Raw genomic sequence first — 17,797 nt, forward strand, 5'->3', positions numbered from 1 at the left:
CATGTGAGAATTCACACTTGTGAGGAAGCATCCCCATCGCAGGTGCTCACCAGTACCCTTAGCTAGTTAACAACCTCACAGAGGCTTACATGTTGGCTCTCATGGCGAGTGTTTTCCTAACAGTGCAGTGTAAACATAATAGTTTTAATAGGATGATTTGAATGTAGGACAAATATAGCCATTTACAAGAAATTAAAGCCTTTGGCTATTAAAAAAATGATTATGGTCAAATTTCCCAGGTTAAAGCACAGGGAAGACGCAACATGAGGTGTCATCACACAATTTTATCGTGAAGTTTATTCTTCAATTCAAAAGATGGAATTCATATTTGATTCAGTATTTTTTGATTCAATATTTTTGTCTCTTATGATTATGACAGGAATTATGGTAACTGCAAGGGAATAAATTATATTCATACTTTTCCCCCCAGAACTCTTGATTTTCTCTAATTTCCTTGAAACTACTGTTTTTAAATTGATTCATTTTGTAGCCTTTTCTAGAACTGACTCCTCCTTAGATAATAAGGCCCCATACTAAATATTGCATATTAAAATAATCATAGTTTAGAAATTTTCATTAATTAAATATATGAAGGCTCGCATTACATAGGTAATTGAAACTACTGCATGTTGATATGTGAGAAACTGGGTTGTGTCACATTCTTAAAGCCGATTGTCCACATAGTGATTTCTATAACAGACATGTCTCTTTCTGTTTAAAGTGGATACCCATGCTGCAGAATGGACGGTTGAAGACTGGGCAGTTCTGCCTTCCGGTCTCGTTGGAAAAACCACCCCAGGCTTATTCAGTGCTTTCTCCAGAGGTCAGTGCCTCTCTGCATGTTTAGTTCTCCAGCCTTAGTGAAAAAAGATGTGGATCATGAGGATGTTTACCAAACAGAGCTGTTTCTTCTTTGTGGATGAAGTAATAGTTTATTTTTGTTGATAATTACAATTTTTCTTTCTAAAACTTTGGAAATTTAGCCAGATGTGGTAGCAAACTAGTTCCTAAGTAGCTAAGACAGATGATTCATATAGGCTTGAAGCTAGCCTAGGCTACATAGTGAACATATGTGTGATATATTTGCATGTTTATGTATTTGTATCTGGAGAGGTAAACATTGAACAAGGGGTGTGGTCAGTTCTCCTGCTCTCATGCCCTTAAGGCCAGCTCTATTGTGTTGTCCAGGTGAGGTACAGGGCCCACTCTTTCAAGTGCTGCAGCTGGTGAGGGGTAAGGACAGTCCTGCTCTTAGGACTCCAGGGCCAGCTCCTCTACCTGTCTCAGGTTATTGATGGGCCAGGGGTGGAGGTGGCATTTGTCCTCTGCTCATGCTACCACATGAGTAATGGGGACGCTCTCCTTTGCTTATATAACATCATGGCTGGGTCACCCTCACCTCCAGCCACCGGGCAGCTCTGCCAGTTTTGGTGGAACAGGCCAGTAGGATTTGCTGAAGGGGGCGGAGGCAATAGGATCTGGAGTCTGGAGACCATCCTGGAATATCCTTAGTTTATAGAATCTGAAAAGTATATTTCTTCAGCTGAGCCAAACTCAGAAAGATAAGCGCCAAGTGTACAATGTCATATGCAGATAGCTTAGAGTATATATGTGTTTGTGCATTTCAGTGGGAGTAAGTATCGCTTTAAAGCTTAAAGCTCAGAAAGGACAAGAGAAGGTGGGAAGAGTTGCTGAGGAGAGCTGCAGGGGAGTGTGTGGGGTGGTGGAAGGACGTACCGACATGGAAAATGAGCTGGCTGAGGGGACACTGCAAGGGGGAGGGGGAGCGAGTGACCAACTGAAACAAACTCTGCTTGAAAATATAATGACACCTAATACTGTGAATACTCATTTTCAAAAAACTGAAGACTCATATGCAGTTTTAATTCCAGTGCTTAAAGTATCTGAAATAAATATTTAAAAATTCTTAATCATTGCTTACAGCAGTTTTATATTTTCTTTCCTAGTTAGGCTTGAACTCTGTTTCCTGGCTAAGGCTGAATGCTCTTTTAGTCCTTTAAGAGTTTGGGAGCAGAGGTGGATAGGATCTTGCTATGTAATCCATTCTGTCCTCAGTCATCTTGTGATCCTCCTGCCTTAGCCTAACGAGTACAGACACATTCCACCATGCCCTGAATCATAAATCTGACATTCTGTCTGTCTGCCTTGTCCCTTCATTCCTTCCTTTTTGTTTTGAGTGTGGTACCAGGTCCCCCTCCCTCCCTCCCTCCCTCCCTCCCTCCCTCCCTCCCTCCCTCCCTCCCTCCCTCCCTCCCTCCCTCCCTCCCTCCCTCCCTCCCTTCCTCCGCCAAGTGTGGTACCCAGGGCTTTTTACATCCTAAACAAATGTACTGCTATTGAGAAAAGCCCTGGCCCATTTGATAAATTTAAACTTTACTGTTTTATTAGGTCTTTCTTTTCATGTAACCATGTTTAAGTACTAAGAAACTAATTTTTCTACCAAGCACTTTTTATTTTACATGGTAATCACTGTTAAAGCTCTTAAAGTGTGTGTGTGTGTATGTGTGTGTGTGTGTTTGCATATAACTTTATTACTCTCCATCTTCTTAATTTATTAGCTATTTTCCTTTAAATTCTTGCCTTGAACCCATAAGCACTCTTTCCATGGGGTACCACTACCAAAGTATATTGGGTCAGTTTTATGTCACTGAGAGAAAGAATATAAAGGAAGTAAATACTGCTGTGGCTTACAGTTTGCATGACTGGGTTGCTCTGAAGTCATGAGAAGGCAGAATATCACGGCATTCTGAGGGTGGGAAAGCAGAGTTCCTCAGGTAGGACAGAAGCAGAAGAGTTGGGGAGGATGCTGGGACAAGGGATATCTAGGTTGTCCCTGGTGACATACCTCCTAGGTTCCATCACTTCACGGTAATACTGTCTTACCATGAATCCATCAAGGGATCAGTCTACTTAAGAGGACAGAAACACCCAGCACTCGGGAGGCAGAGGCAGGTGGATCTCTGTGAGTTCGAGGCCAGCCTAGTCTACAGAACGAGTTCCAGGATAGCCTCCAAAACAATACAGAGAAACCCTGTCTTGAAAAACCAAAAAAACAAAACAAAACAACAACAACAAAAAAAAGAGGACAGAAACCTCTGCTCCAGTCACTCCCAGCTGCCCATCAGTTGGCATCCAAGCCTTTGAGGCGTTCTTGCTACCCAAACCACTGCAGTGCTCTTGACTCCTACAGTGATCTGGGATACTCTACTTTGCATTCCTGCTTATCCATTTTTTGTGTGATACATTTTTCTGGTAAAGCAACATGTCTAGTGACATCTTTATTAGAGAATTCCACAGATATCTAACATACAGAATGTCCCAAATTGATCTCATTCTTGTTGACTATTGTTAGAACCTTAGAATGAAGGGCCTTAGTCACTAATGTGTCTCAGCAGAGTGATGACATCCTGGGTACAAACCTCAGAAGCCATGTTTGTTGGGCTCTATGGAGCAAATTCATAGCAGAGAGAAGTGTGTCAACCTGAAGCCAGAATTCTTCCCCTCTTTGTAGAAGCATAAAATTTGGTGTAGATCATTCATCATAACTACCCAGACCTTGAAACAGTTTTGTTTATGCTCAAACAATAACAAATGAAATATACTTGTGTTTAAACTCATGAGTTATACTTCTAGATGTATTTGCATACTTGTGAGAAGATCTGAATATTTGATTTTTTTTCAAGACAGAGTTTCTTTGTGTAACAGTTCTGGCTTTCCTAAAACTCACTTTGTAGACCAGGCTGGCCTCAAACTCACAGAGCTCTGCCTGCCTCTGCCTCCCAAATGTTGGGATTAATATTGGATGTTTTAAGTTTAATGGTGGTTGCATTACAGATGGACAGTGATGGTTTCTCATTTATTATTTTGTTTAATAATATAATTGCCCATTAAATCTATTGGTCCAAGTGCTGGAACATTAATAACTTACATTGTTTATCTTCCCCCCATTCCATGCTGATTTGCTTTCAAATTACATTACATTAATAGCATTTAAACGATTGTGATAAAAATGTATATGGCATTTGTTAACAGTGCCCAGACAGTAGAATTGTTGAATTTATAAGCATGTTACACATTTACTTGCATAATTTTAAAGGGGAAAGCAAATATTTTTGAAAGATTCAGCTGGGTTACAAACCTTTATTATTTGCCTTAGTAGAAGGATTGAATCTCTGATTTTGTGTACTAATTTGAAATGTAAAATTGACTCTGCTGGGTATTCTTTTCTACACGTAAAAAGGCAGGTTGGAGTAGGGGGAATTATCTTGCATATATTCTGCTTGTTTTGGCAAGACTTCATCTTTCTGTTTTTTTCACCTGTCACAAGGATAATGAATCCCCAATGGCTAAATATGGTTGACTTTGCTAGATAGAGTTCCCTCTTAGGCTCTTTGAGTTGCCTTTTTCTCAAATCCAGTCCTGGATATATAAGGCACAAATAAAACAAGAAACTTGCTTTTTGGTTGCTTGAAAGCAAAGTTTGCCAGTCTATCTGTTCTTTCCAATTTCCAAAGTCTTCAATTTGTTAAATATACTCAGGGTTTTAGCTGTGTGTAGCAAAAGGAATTCAGTGTTTATGTTTGTATTGAAGGGTCCCAAGGGAAGGTGGAAGGAGGGAGAAGATAGATATACTAAAAATACATTGTATATATGTATGGGATTCTCAAAGAATAAATAAAAAACCAAAATTAGTTCTTTAGGTTTGGACTTCTGTTTGATGAGTTTATAATTCATTAGCAGGCATGTGATTATTCTGCTTGGTTTCTTACAGGTTCCTCTACCTGGCATGAAGTGGGTAGATAACCACAAAGGGGTATTTAATGTTGAAGTTGTTGCTGTTTCATCCATTCATACGCAAGTGAGTCTTAGTATTTTTTTATAATCAAATTTCACTTAAATTGATTTAACCTATTATCTCATTTATGCCAGTTCTGTTGTCTTTTTAGACTTTAGGAATATATGTTAGCTTAAAATGTAGATTTAGACATTTTTCATTAACTACCACTACTTTGCACTTTAAATGTTATTGACGTGTTTTGAACAGTTAGGGGTCTTTTTCTTTCTCTTCATTTCCAGTATACGGCAAAGTGGAGTAGAAAAGCTCTTGCCAGATCATTTTAATTTTGATGGAGTCAGGTATCTTAGGTGGAAAGTTTTTAGAGTTCATTTGCTCCAGGTTTTTGACTCTTAGCAGTGAGGAGGGACATTAAATAACAGCATAAACATTCAGTTAGGAGATAAATTCACAAGCAGTTTGAATGGAGAACACTGAAAATAAAGACTTGTTTAAAAAATTAAAAATGATTTATTATTAAATGGATATTAAAAGAATTCTATGATGACAAGTAGCAGACAGAGAGAAACAAGAATGAAGCAGGCTCCTAATGACTGACAGTCAGACCGTGGGAAGAGGACACCATTGCTGTAGGAACGGGGAGCTTAGCATGTTCTGTGGTATCAGAGAAGCTTGGTGTATAGCACTTGCTGGAGGGGCGTGGGAGCCACCACTGTTGAGATGCACATCCGTAAGGTCTAGCTACCACTAGGGACGTAAGAATTAGTCTTTCAAGTCATCACGACACCTGAAACGGAGTAGATGCATGGAAGGATCTAGCTCCTGAATTGCATGGTATAACAAAGGTGGAGTAGGAGCTAAGAGTCAGTAAGTTAGTAAAAGATGCAGGTTATTAAAGTGCCCGACAAAAGAATCGAGCTCCAAAAAATTAGGGAAACTCAAACGAAAAATGAGACTCTCCATCACTCTCAAAAAGATTCCTTGAGTAACTGATGATATTTGAGATGGCTGTTACACAATGATGAGTAAGAAGGGATACATTAAATTGGAAACAGTATTTGTATATACTTGTATGTGCTTTTTTGCATTATCAGTTAATATTGATGTTCTGCAGTTCTTGTGGGTTTGGTAACTAACATGGCTAGAATTGTTTACTTCTGTATTTGTTCTTCGTGTTAGGATCCTTATCTTGACAAGTTCTTTGCTCTTGTCAATGCTCTGGATGAACACATGTTCCCAGTCCGCATTGGGGATATGCGGATCATGGAAAACAACCTAGAAAATGAACTGAAGAGCAGCATTTCAGCCTTGAATTCCTCACAGCTGGAACCAGTCGTCCGGTTTCTTCATCTTCTACTTGATAAGCTAATACTTTTGGTTGTTAGACCTCCTGTCATTGCTGGCCAAATAGGTAATTAAGGTTTCTTGGGATGATCACAAAATTTATAAGTTTGCATTTTAAACCTAGATTTTAAAAAGAACCATCAGTTCTGTTTGCTGTGTTTGCAGTGGGAGGAGTTGGAAAGGTACTGCCGACTTGTATGTGCCAGAAAATGATAATATATTTTTATAGATCTTTAGTCAAACTACAAGAACAAATTAATATTCAATCACCAAAGATTTATTGAGCATTTATGATGAATCTGATACTCATTAGATATTGTCCAAAGCTTGGTCCCTGCTACTAAATTCTCATAGAGTAGGTAAGAAAAGTGGCCATTAGGTAATCCTGTTAAATTTATAGAGCACACAGTATATCCGTTCTGCATTTTTCATCTGTCTGTTATCCTCTGTTTCCTAGAGCTCTTCTCTTTGTTTTCTCAGAATTACTTTATTGATTCTCTTTTGTGCTCTGAAAAAAATTACTTATTTCCACCCTTTTCTAAATAAAAATCTTGGAAAGAAATTGAGCCTGAAAGATGTGCATTGCTCTGGTATTAACATTTGTTAACCAGTGGCATTAAGGAGGTGGCTGTTCACAACCTGAGATGTATGTTCTTTAGGGAACTTATAAGTTGAGGAAGTTCTTAGGCTAGGTACTCAGAGATAAATAGGAGTACTTCTTATGTCCTGTTCAAGGAGAAGATACCTCATTCATGTAACAGAGACACAAAGAACTTGGGAAGTTATGGGAAGACTTGTAAGGGATGAGCTATAAAATAGAGGTTATATGAAAGACATGAAACAATAGTAGAATTTTCTACCACACTTTCTGAAACCAGAAAATCATAATATAGGAAATATTAACCTTTGAGAGATCTGGATATAATAGTGGAAGCAGTGTGACCAAATTTTACCTTTAAAGACGTATTATGTAGGGGCAGAGATGTCTTAGTGGGTTTAAGTACAGCAAGTATGAAAGACTGAGTTCAAAACCTCCAAGAGCCCATATAAAAGCCATATGTATAGTGCCAGTGTCTGCAATGTCCACATTACTGTCGGAAGTGGAAAATGCAGAAAGGGAGCTCTCTGGAAGCTCACGGGCTGTAGAGAGAAGCCTTTTCCTTGTCAGTGCTTTGGTTTTTCCCCACCAGTCACCTGGGCTCTGCCACAGTTGCAGTCCCCAAGTAACACACAAGACGCTGTATTAATTATGAAGCTGTTGGCCTTGCTTGTTTCTTACTGGCTATCTCTGACTTAAGTATTTACCCCATAACTGCCAATCTAAGTATTTCTATTTCCGGAGAAAAGGTCTGGACTTCTTACCCCTATGCAGCTACATGGTGACTCCCTGTGTTTCTCCTACCCAGAGTCCTCTTCAACTCCTAGTCCCACCTTGCTTCTCTATTGGCCAACAGTGCTTTATTGCAATATACACAGGACTTCCCCATCAATGGGCCAGGTACCCTGGCACACACAGCAGAAAAACAACAAATGGATGTTCTCTCAAAACAAGGCAGAAGATAGGGCAACATCTGAGGTTGACTTCTGACCTCATATGTGCCATTGGCACATGTGCACCCTTCACACCTGTGCTGTGACACACGTGCACTTGCACTCACATACATAAATGCATACACAAAAGACACTATGTGGAGATAGGTTGAAAATGGAAAGCTCTAGAGGCAGAGGCAATGAACAACTTCTTCCCAAAAATGACAAAAGTCTTATATAAGGCAGGTGAGACTAAAACAAGGAAAAGAGGATGAATTGGGGTTCAGAAGACTCCTGTGCAGATGGCTTTTATTTATTTTTGTTTGTTTGTTTTTACGAGACAGGGTTTCTCTGTATTGTTTTGGAGGCTGTCAATCCAGCCCGTCCTCGAACTCACAGAGATCCGCCTTCCTCTGCCTCCCGCGTGCTGGGATTAAAGGCGTGCGCCACCACCGCCTGGCGCAGATGGCTTTTAAGAAAAGAAATTTATTATTTTTTTCAGGATTATAGAAATGAAATAACTAGTAATGGTAATAATGACAATAATAATAAATTGCAAGGTACTGATCAGAATAGCACTGTGTGCTTTATTTCTGCTTGTGTATGAAATCCTCTCAGCAACCTTGTGCAGACCTATCTTAGTTACTCTTCTAGTGCCATGACGAAACACCATGACCAAGGCTACTGTCTTTTAAAGCATTTAATTTTGGGTTCATGGTTCCAGAGGATTAGCATCCGTGACCATCATGGTGGAGACAGGCAGGCATGGTGCTTGAACAGTAGCTGGGTGCTAACAATGTATAAATACTAGGCAGACAGACAGACATCTAACTGGGAGCAGTGTATTCCCACCCCCAATGACACAAAACCCCAAACAAAGCTAATCCTTTCCAAAGAGTCCCATCTGCAGTGGCCAGGCATTCAAATATCTGAGCTTACAGGGGTCCTTCTTACTGAATACCATAATACCCTTCACAGGTGAGTACAGGAGTGCACATATTCAAAAATTTTGCTTCAAGTCATTCAGCTATAACACCACAGCCTAAATTCAGTCCAGGCCACTGGCACTAGAGTACTTCTCACACCTAACAAGGATCCATTGATGAAGTTTTTAAGAACAGTTTAATCTAATTGAAGGAAGAAATGTAGGAAGTTTGATTAGTATTGTTTCCCACTCTACATGGTGCTTACAACGCTATGCAACTCCAGTTCTAAAGGGATTTGCTGCCCTCTCCTAGCCTCCTTGAGTACCAGGCACACACATGATATACTTACATACAAGCAGGCAAAAAACTCATACACATAAAAATAAAATTTTAGTGGTAGTGGCACATACCTTTAATCCCAGCACTCTGGGAGGCAGAGTCAGGCAGATCTCTGTGAGTTTGTGAGTTCCAGGACAGCCAGAACTGTTATACAGAGAAACCCTGTCTTGAAAAAAACAAGTTTGGTTAGAAAAGAAATGGAAAGCCAGGTTGAGTAGAGAGCATAAGAATGGATTTGAGGATGCTGAGAGATGACTCAGCAGTTAAGAGTGCTGGTGACTCTTCCAGAGGAACCAGGTTCAATTCCCAGCATCCATATGGAGGCTTACAACCATGGGTAACTCCAGCTCAAAGGGATCCAGCACCCTCTTTTGGCCTCTGCAGGTACCAGCCATGCAAATGATATACATACATACATGCAGGCAAAAACACTCACACATAAAATAAGATAAAAATTGAAAAGTGAATATGAGCATGTTTACATACTAAGATAAACCATTTGCAAAATGGGAGAAAAATACAATACCTCTTTAACCAAGTTGACAAAGTGAAAGTAAAGTTAGGTTGCTCATAGGAAAAAGGTGTTGCTTTTTTTGGAAAGGTGATAGAATTTTAGTTTCTAATAAGTTTGTACATAGATTTGAAGCCTTTCATGTTCTGTGCATGTCCTCAGTATATAGAAGGTAAGAATTGCTAAGAATAAGATGGATTTATTAAAAATATAATTTAATTTGCTTTTTATTTTATGTGTATAAGTGTATTGTGTGAATGTATGTATATGTATGGGTACCTCCATGGCACCCAATGGAGGCTAGAAGAGGCCATCAGGTTCCCTGGAACTGGAATTACAGATGGTTGTGAGTCACCATGTGGGTGTTGGGAATTGAGTCTGAGTCCTTTGGAAGAGTGGTCAGTGCTGTTAACTGCTCGGGCATCTCTCCAGCCGCTGGACCTAGTTGTGAAAAGAATTCTGCTGATCTGGAGCAGCTACTTTGCGGGAAAAGGGAAAGAAGCTAACAAGAAACAGAGGCTGCTAACCCCTCTCAAGATTCTCACTCTGCCCACTTGCCCTCTTAGTTCAGTTCTTTCATCTTGTAAATAGCCATTGTACTTGATTATTTCACCTTTAGGAAGCTTACTTGGCCTCATTTATCTGTGCATAATTTTCTGCCCTGATTAAATAAATCACAGAACTGACACACTTGTTCAGATGTCTACTTAGTTTACCTAGTTCTTCAATGTGCTGCCAGAATTCCCTGATTCTAAAAACTTCTTGAGATGTATGGACATAGATGGTGGAGTAGGTGGTGTTATTTTGTCATTTCAAGTGCTTTGCAGCTTTCTGTTTTTGTAGTTCCTTTTACAGATTCAATAATTTCGGTCAAGTTGCTTACCCACTTACTATTTTTAATGATTTATTTTCGTTGTTATTTTAAATTTCTTTAAAAGTAATGTAAGTTTATTATATGCTCTTTAAAATGAGATTTGTATATAAGATGGATTTGTATATAAGATGGAGTTTTTCTGTGTTTTGTATTACTTTTCAAAATAGTGTATATCCGTTAGACAGTGTTTTTTTTTAACTAGTCTAACCCAGAGAGTTTTCACATTAAATTCATAAAATGTTACTTTTCCTCTTGTTTGCAAGAATAATTTTGTCAAGCTATTACAAAATATCAAAATCAATATAGTATACTATTTTTATATACTTGCTATATCTCAACACTCTACTTAGAGTCTTTTGTAAAAGGGGCAGAGTTTTATTTTTTGTGGAACTGTAAATTTTAAAACATTAAAGCAAAAATATTTTCTTCTTTCTGAAAAGTTAATCTAGGGCAAGCATCTTTTGAAGCTATGGCATCGATTATAAATCGACTTCACAAAAACTTAGAAGGAAATCATGACCAGCATGGAAGAAACAACCTTCTTGCATCATACATCTATTATGTGTTCCGTCTGCCAAATACTTACCCTAATTCACCGTCACCAGGTATTTTATTCCTTTTAGTATTAAGCTGTCTTTCATGACATAGTCATGCCAAGACTGAAGCAGTCATGTAGTCCATGTTGTGATTCAAACGTTCAGTACATTTATTTACTCTCTGTTAAGGAACATTCACAGTGTTAGTCATTGAAGGGGTATGTTTCGTTTCAAAACATTGATATATATATACATATATATATATATATATATATCTTCCTTTAAGTTGAATTGTAGGGCGTGGTTAAATTAATTATTGAATTATTGGAAATGAACCTTGACAAACTCTTCATCCATCTCTGAAAGCATTGTAAGCAGAGTTCCCTGTCCCGACCACCAGGTCCCAAGTAACCAACTCAGCAGCTGAATATGAATTATAAATGCTTCTGACTCTGCTCTTCTTCCCATCATTCTCAGTTTGGCCTTCCACCTAACTTCCTGCCCAGCTTCCCACCAGTCAGCTTCTTATGAAACCAATGACAGTTACAAATCTTCACAGTATACAAAAGGAATTTCCACAGCAAAGCATTTTATGATTTCTTAGTAAATTTAATAGGATATTTTATTTGTCATTCAGAGTGTTTTTGGACATTTAGGGAGATACATGGTAGACTAATCAATTGCTATTAACCCTATATGACCTATAGTAATATAAAAATGATTGTCTAGAAAACTTTCCAATTTCTTCATGACTGGTAAAATAACAAGCTTTCTGAATATTAAAGCCTTGGTACTTACTTGTCTTTCGTATGTTGTTGGTGACAGTGGTGTTTGTGAGGGATGTTTGACTTTGGATTTCCATTTAGTTTGTTAGTTAATTATTTAACTTTTGAAACTGCTTACCTGTTTGCTGTATAAGCAATCATTGTTACTAGTGATGATGGTACATGCCCCTTTGCAGCTATTGGCAGTGTTACTGGTTTAAGCTTTAGCCTAGAATTTTTGTTGTTGTGAAAAGGTCAACATTTGTCTCCTATCCTGACCTGTAATTTACTATCTTGATTTTAGCTGTGTAACTTGAGAATCTGAGTGTGTGAGTGATCGTGGTATAACCAGACTGGAATACCCAGAATGCTTCTCTGTCTGCCTCTTTGTTTGGTTCAGTCTTAAGATTTTGTGCATTTCACATATAATCTTTTCTTTTCTTGGCATTAAAAAAGTATATATAGTAATTAGTTGTCAGATTTGTGTCATTTTCAATGAGACATTTAAAAATATTCTCAATTCACTGACATAGAGCTGTGGAGATGGCTTACTATGTAAAATACTCATCATACAAGTATAAGGACCTTAGTTTGGGCTTAGAGCTCATGTTAAGTCACACGAGTTGATACACAGTTGTAAGCCTATAATGAAAATACAGAGGATTCCTGGAACTCCCTAAACAGTGAATCTGCTGAATCAGTGAGCTCCAGGTTTTCTCTAAAATAAGTGGACACGCAAGTGAAGAAGACAGCTGAGGTTGATATCTGGCTTCCACATGCGTGTGAGCGTGTACACACATGCATGCTCTTTAGTGTATATATACATGTGTACGAACATACACAAAAAGGTGTAGGTAATAAATATAATGCTGGGTAATTTTGTTTTTAATGGAACATGTTTGGAAGAAGATAAAATGCTCTATTTTATTCCAAGGAATTCTTTTGCTTTTTTTTTTTTAATAACCTAGGCTCTTAGAATTATCTTTAGGTTTGTTTGTTTTTTGTGTGTATAAAACAAAGATGCCATTTTGTTATTTTTAACATCACTCTTGAAGACAGAGAAGTAAAAATCTGTTTTTATTTAAGTGATGTTGGTAATAAACTGGATGTCCCTATAGTGACCATATATGAAGGGGCAGAGCAGAAAGTATAGGCAAAAAGGGAGAGAAGAGCTATCAGCTACCGCACTTTGCTTCCTTATCACTGCTCTGTTTGAGTAAAGGCAGTGTTTCATATTCATTTTATTTCTTGTTGTTCATACAACATAGAAACATTTAGGAGAGTTATTTTTACTTATAATTCCTATGGTTTATGTCAACTGTTATAAAGTAGGACTCCATATAGCTGTCACTGGTTCTTGAGTGTTTTTATTTACAATGTTAATTTTCATTTATAAACTAAGCAATTCATAATTTTTGTAGGATTTTGTAAAGTGTTCAGTTATTTTGTGCAGTCCTTTTCTTGTTTTCTCTCTTATTAACTATGTGCTTCTTATTTGCAACTCTAGGTCCTGGGGGTTTGGGAGGATCAGTGCATTATGCCACAATGGCTAGGTCTGCTGTGAGACCTGCAAGCCTTAACTTAAATCGTTCTCGAAGCCTTAGCAACAGTAATCCGGATATATCTGGTACTCCCACATCACCAGATGATGAAGTTCGGTCAATCATTGGCAGTAAGGTAAACTGGAGACATGACTATCCACTTATGACAGTTACCCAAATATTTAATATATTCTTAATTTTAAGATATATTTGAGTTCAGAATAAGCAAGGAATTATTTTTCTGTTTGATTTTAGTTAGGAATAAGCAAGAAATTTATATTCCTATTCTGTCAGTAAATATTTTCCATGTTTCTATTAAATAGTTTGCTGTTATAAACTAGTTTGAAATGATCTGCCAAGTTCTAAAGTTTGTCCAGATAAATCATCATATATAACTTTTCTGATATCCCATTTGAAAAATTCTTATATTGATTCCATAGCATGGGGGAGATCTGTGTGACTGTACAAGAAGTATGCTGTTGTTGAGTTCAAGTGTGAGTTCCTCCATCAGAAATGCATCCCAGATAGTTACTGACTTTGGTGGGTAATAGAGCTACATTTCATATGATCCTGTGTGGATTGTACTAGGATTAGAGAAGTGTGATTATGTAATAATGGTTAGTAATTACTCTAGGCAACAGAGAGGCCCTCTAAGTTATATAAGACCTACCTATACTTTACTCAGAGACTCCATTATTATTACACAAAACATTTTCAGGAAAATTACTTTTCTATACATAAAATAACAAAGATAGGCCAGGTGGTGGTGGCACATGCTTTTAATCCCAGCATTTGGGAATCAGAGGCAGGCCTATCTCTGTGAGTTCGAGGCCAGCCTGCTCTACAGAACAAGTTCCAGGAGAACCAGAGGTGTTACACAGAGAAACTCTGTCTTGAAAATAAAAAAAACAAACAAGCAAAATCAAAACAAAACCCAACTGTGATGTGGCAAGAAACAATCACACCAAAGCAAATACACAGCCCAGCTGGGCAAAGACCACACACATCTGGGGCTCATAATATAGTCAGCTGGGTTCCAACAGGCTTGAGTAACTCCAGCCCGCCTCCTCTGATGGCAGCTCCCTTCTGTGTTCACAGTTCTCCTTAATCCATGCTTCAGCATCTCCAGTATCTTGAGGTCTTCACTGAAACTTGGGCTTTATCTTCATAGCTTTGCACAGTGGCCTCTCAGGGTCTCCTTCAGGGACTCCAACACTGTCATATGTTGCTTGGCACCAGCTGCTTTCCATAGCCTTTTCTGCCTTGAAGCTTTCATGCTTTGAAAAACAGGGTCAGGTGGATGGCACTGCCAAGGTATACTGTCACTTCAAGATGTAGTACAGATTTCTCAGGATACAGCTGTCTCAGCTTCAGTGCTGATCCTAGGAAACATTTGAGGATAAGGGAACCCATCAACTTAAGCTTTGTTCTTTCAGTGAATTTGGATTTTCACAAGATAGAGCCTCTAAGAGGTGAATTGGTGTCTTTCCTATTGTTCCAGTGCCACACAGCTGCTTTCTTATCACAATCTGACTCTTCCTGCTGGAAATTTCCTGTGTCACACAAATTAATTAATCCATTATCTTTGGATTCAACTTTACTCAGTTCTCAGGACATAGGCAAAATGAAACAAGATTCTTGGCCAAAATATCCATGCATGCCCCTCCCAGCTAAGATCTCGACAGAGTCCTTGTCACTCAGGAGGCCTCACAGACCAGGCTGTCACTGTCTGTGTTTTTTGTAGAATTCCTATCTTGCAACCCCTGCTCCCCTCAAGAGTATCTCTTTAAGCTCTGCTTTGCCAGTCAAAGGTTTGTCTTCCTACAAAGTAAGACAAAATAATAGTGGTACCAGCATTAGGGAAAAACAAACACAGCTGGGTACATTTTACCTTTTCCTTGTTTTTTGGAGGTCTAGAAAGTTGTTACATTAGTATCTCTCAGTAATGGATTTGTTTAAGGACTGTTATATTTTTATATATAATGCAGTTTTATAGCACCTATATTATGAAAGTTATTTGCTTCACAAGCTAATTGATTACATATTGTCTTTAATTATGTTTTGATGTGTAATTATAACTGTTCAGAGCATACAGGTTGTATATATGAAATATAGCTGGCAGCAAACTGATATTTTATTCTTATGTTGATTACCACAAACATTATTTTAAAATGAAGTTATTAAAGAAGGTTACACATACATTTGTACAAAATAGTTAATTCAAATACAAAATTTTAATCTCTGGAAAAGTTTTGTAAAAATGACTTCTGGTCTCTGTCCCCTCCAAGACATTATACTTGACTGTCCTTAAAACAAGGGAAAACTGCCATCATTTCTATTTTGTGGATGAGAAACGGAGTAAAAAAGTCACTTATTTTAGATTTTTAAATTAGCAAGACAGCCTCTTAATGACTGTAACTTCCATCTTAGAAATGAAGGAAGATGGGGTGTAGGATTAGAATTTTATAAAGTATTTTTATTTGATTTTGATGATCCCTTAGACTTGGGAAATTGAAGTCAATCCTCAGCTAACTTCACCAGGAATCAGTAATCTCTTTCAGAAAAAAAAAGTCTTGCTTCTGGTATATTTATTAATAGTAACACTCAAATTTAATGACAATAATGATGAAGTTATAATTCCTAGAGAGAGACATAATGTTTTTCATGTAATATTTATGTAGTATAAATTATAGCTAATTTAAAAAAATAATAAAAGGGGCACAACTTCAAGTTCACTGCTATTAGGAAGGGACTGATTTAGCTGTTCCTTTGCATAGTATTTTCCTTCGTGTTTTCTATTCTCTAAAAGAAAGAAGAGGCAACGCCAAACAGAATTGCAGCTAGTAAGAAATGCGATGAGGTTAAAGTCTCACAGCAAAGAGTGGGGATTCTCCTCTCACTCTCACTTCCTGTCCCTTTCCAAATTTCAGTTCAGTTGAGAATTTGTACCATATTTAAGAAGCATTTGGGGTAATGATGAAAGATTTCTGTGGTTTGTACTTCAGGGCAATCACTTTACATAGAAATGATCTTTAAATACTATACTTAATATTCTTTTCTTTAAAAAGTATGTTATATGATAAGACAGTGTGAATGAACTAATATTCTATATGTACCTGAGATTTTTTTGGTTGCTTTAACAGTACTAATGAAGAACATTTTGCATTGGGGGGACTGAATTTCTTTAGGAATAATTCATAGCATGCACCATGTAACATTTCTCTCCTTTCCAACTGCTCTCTATTATGTGCTTAGGGTTTAGATCGCTCCAATTCCTGGGTTAACACTGGTCCAAAAGCTGCCCCATGGGGATCCAACCCCAGTCCAAGTGCAGAATCAACACAGGTGGTGTTTACATTATAGGTTTCTTTATTGGCTGCTGATGTTTCCCTTTAGAACATTACCTTTTAGTACATGCTGTGATTTCAGTGGCTTGCTTTTTTTTTAATCATTATAAGTGTGTGTTTTTATTTAGCACATTTCCCAACTACTATGCATGAATACCACCAATTGCACCAGTAATGATCTCCTTTTCCGTTTTCTGTCTCCTCCTGCCTCCTCCTTAAACACTGTACCAGTGTCTCCATGCCTGCTGCTGATGCATTAATAGTTTTATAACAGGTTCTCTTCGGGGCTTGTACATCTTTATTTTTACATAGACAACAACCAAAAGTTTTCCATTTGTTTTAAAGTATACCTAAACATATTGTTTCCTTATTACCTTATCTCATTTTCATAATCACCAAATAGAAAGACTGGTAGTAAGTTGAAGTTTAATACAAATAAATCTGAAGTGTACAGGTATGCATGTTGTAAGAATGAATGCTAGAAGGAAAACTGCATTGAATTGTAGTGTTGCAAAGTATGAAATATGTTACAATTATAACATGTAATTTAAGACTAGTTGCTTGATAACTAACTGCATGATTTATCAAAATATACTTCTTACTTGTGTATTGGCGTTGAGAGCCCAATTTTCTGTTTAAGATTATAACTGATTTATATTATTGTTTATGATAATCTTAAATGGTGTTCTTAATAGATAAAAGTAAAATTTCTAATTTAAAATTTTAAGTACAAAATTCTTGATTTCTTTTTTGTCAGACACCAGTTGAGAAGTATGTTTTTTCTTTTTGTATGTTTTCACTAGATATGTGCATGTGTAGATTACACAGATAAGTTTCATTCTTTGCAGCACTCTTAAAATCATTAAGGTAAAATCATAGGAGCAATTTTCATACTTGCTTTTAAAGCAGCTTAAAATAACATAATGAGACCAGAAATAATACAAATGGTTGAAAATTGTACGTAGTCCTTGAACTTCAAAGTCATCACTGCAGTGTTAATGTTATCTCGTCATTCATTCATCTCCACTCCATAGGCTATGGATCGAAGTTGTAATCGTATGTCTTCGCACACAGAGACGTCAAGTTTCTTACAAACATTAACGGGACGCTTACCAACTAAAAAGGTAGATTCATAAGAAGACAGTTTACAGAGGGGGAAAGTAATTCCAACAATTAAAAACATATAATGTTTCTTTACATAACCAATCTGAGCTATTAAAATTGTTTTGTGGTGTCTAAAGATACATTTGAACAAGAAGTGCTTGTCTA

The 17,797-nt window shown here is 37.5% G+C and overlaps 1 protein-coding gene across 10 annotated transcripts in view; it reads left to right on the top strand.

The window, feature by feature from the left end:
• Dock7 (dedicator of cytokinesis 7) overlaps positions 1-17,797 on the top strand; it is a 168,062-nt gene that overhangs the window by 89,986 nt on the left and 60,279 nt on the right. For 6 of the 10 annotated variants that reach the window (XM_040757117.1, XM_040757118.1, XM_040757119.1 and 3 more), the window contains exons 18-24: positions 722-823; positions 4,793-4,879; positions 5,996-6,227; positions 10,781-10,945; positions 13,148-13,317; positions 16,437-16,526; positions 17,563-17,652. In XM_040757117.1, the coding sequence (XP_040613051.1) occupies positions 722-823; positions 4,793-4,879; positions 5,996-6,227; positions 10,781-10,945; positions 13,148-13,317; positions 16,437-16,526; positions 17,563-17,652 (936 nt within the window). The remainder of the gene's footprint in view (positions 1-721; positions 824-4,792; positions 4,880-5,995; positions 6,228-10,780; positions 10,946-13,147; positions 13,318-16,436; positions 16,527-17,562; positions 17,653-17,797) is intronic. The other 4 variants (XM_040757121.1, XM_040757122.1, XM_040757124.1 and 1 more) reach the window with 2 other exon arrangements.

Source organism: Mesocricetus auratus, unplaced genomic scaffold (assembly GCF_017639785.1).
Source record: "Mesocricetus auratus isolate SY011 unplaced genomic scaffold, BCM_Maur_2.0 Super-Scaffold_100014, whole genome shotgun sequence".
NCBI classification, from domain to species: Eukaryota; Metazoa; Chordata; class Mammalia; order Rodentia; family Cricetidae; genus Mesocricetus; species Mesocricetus auratus.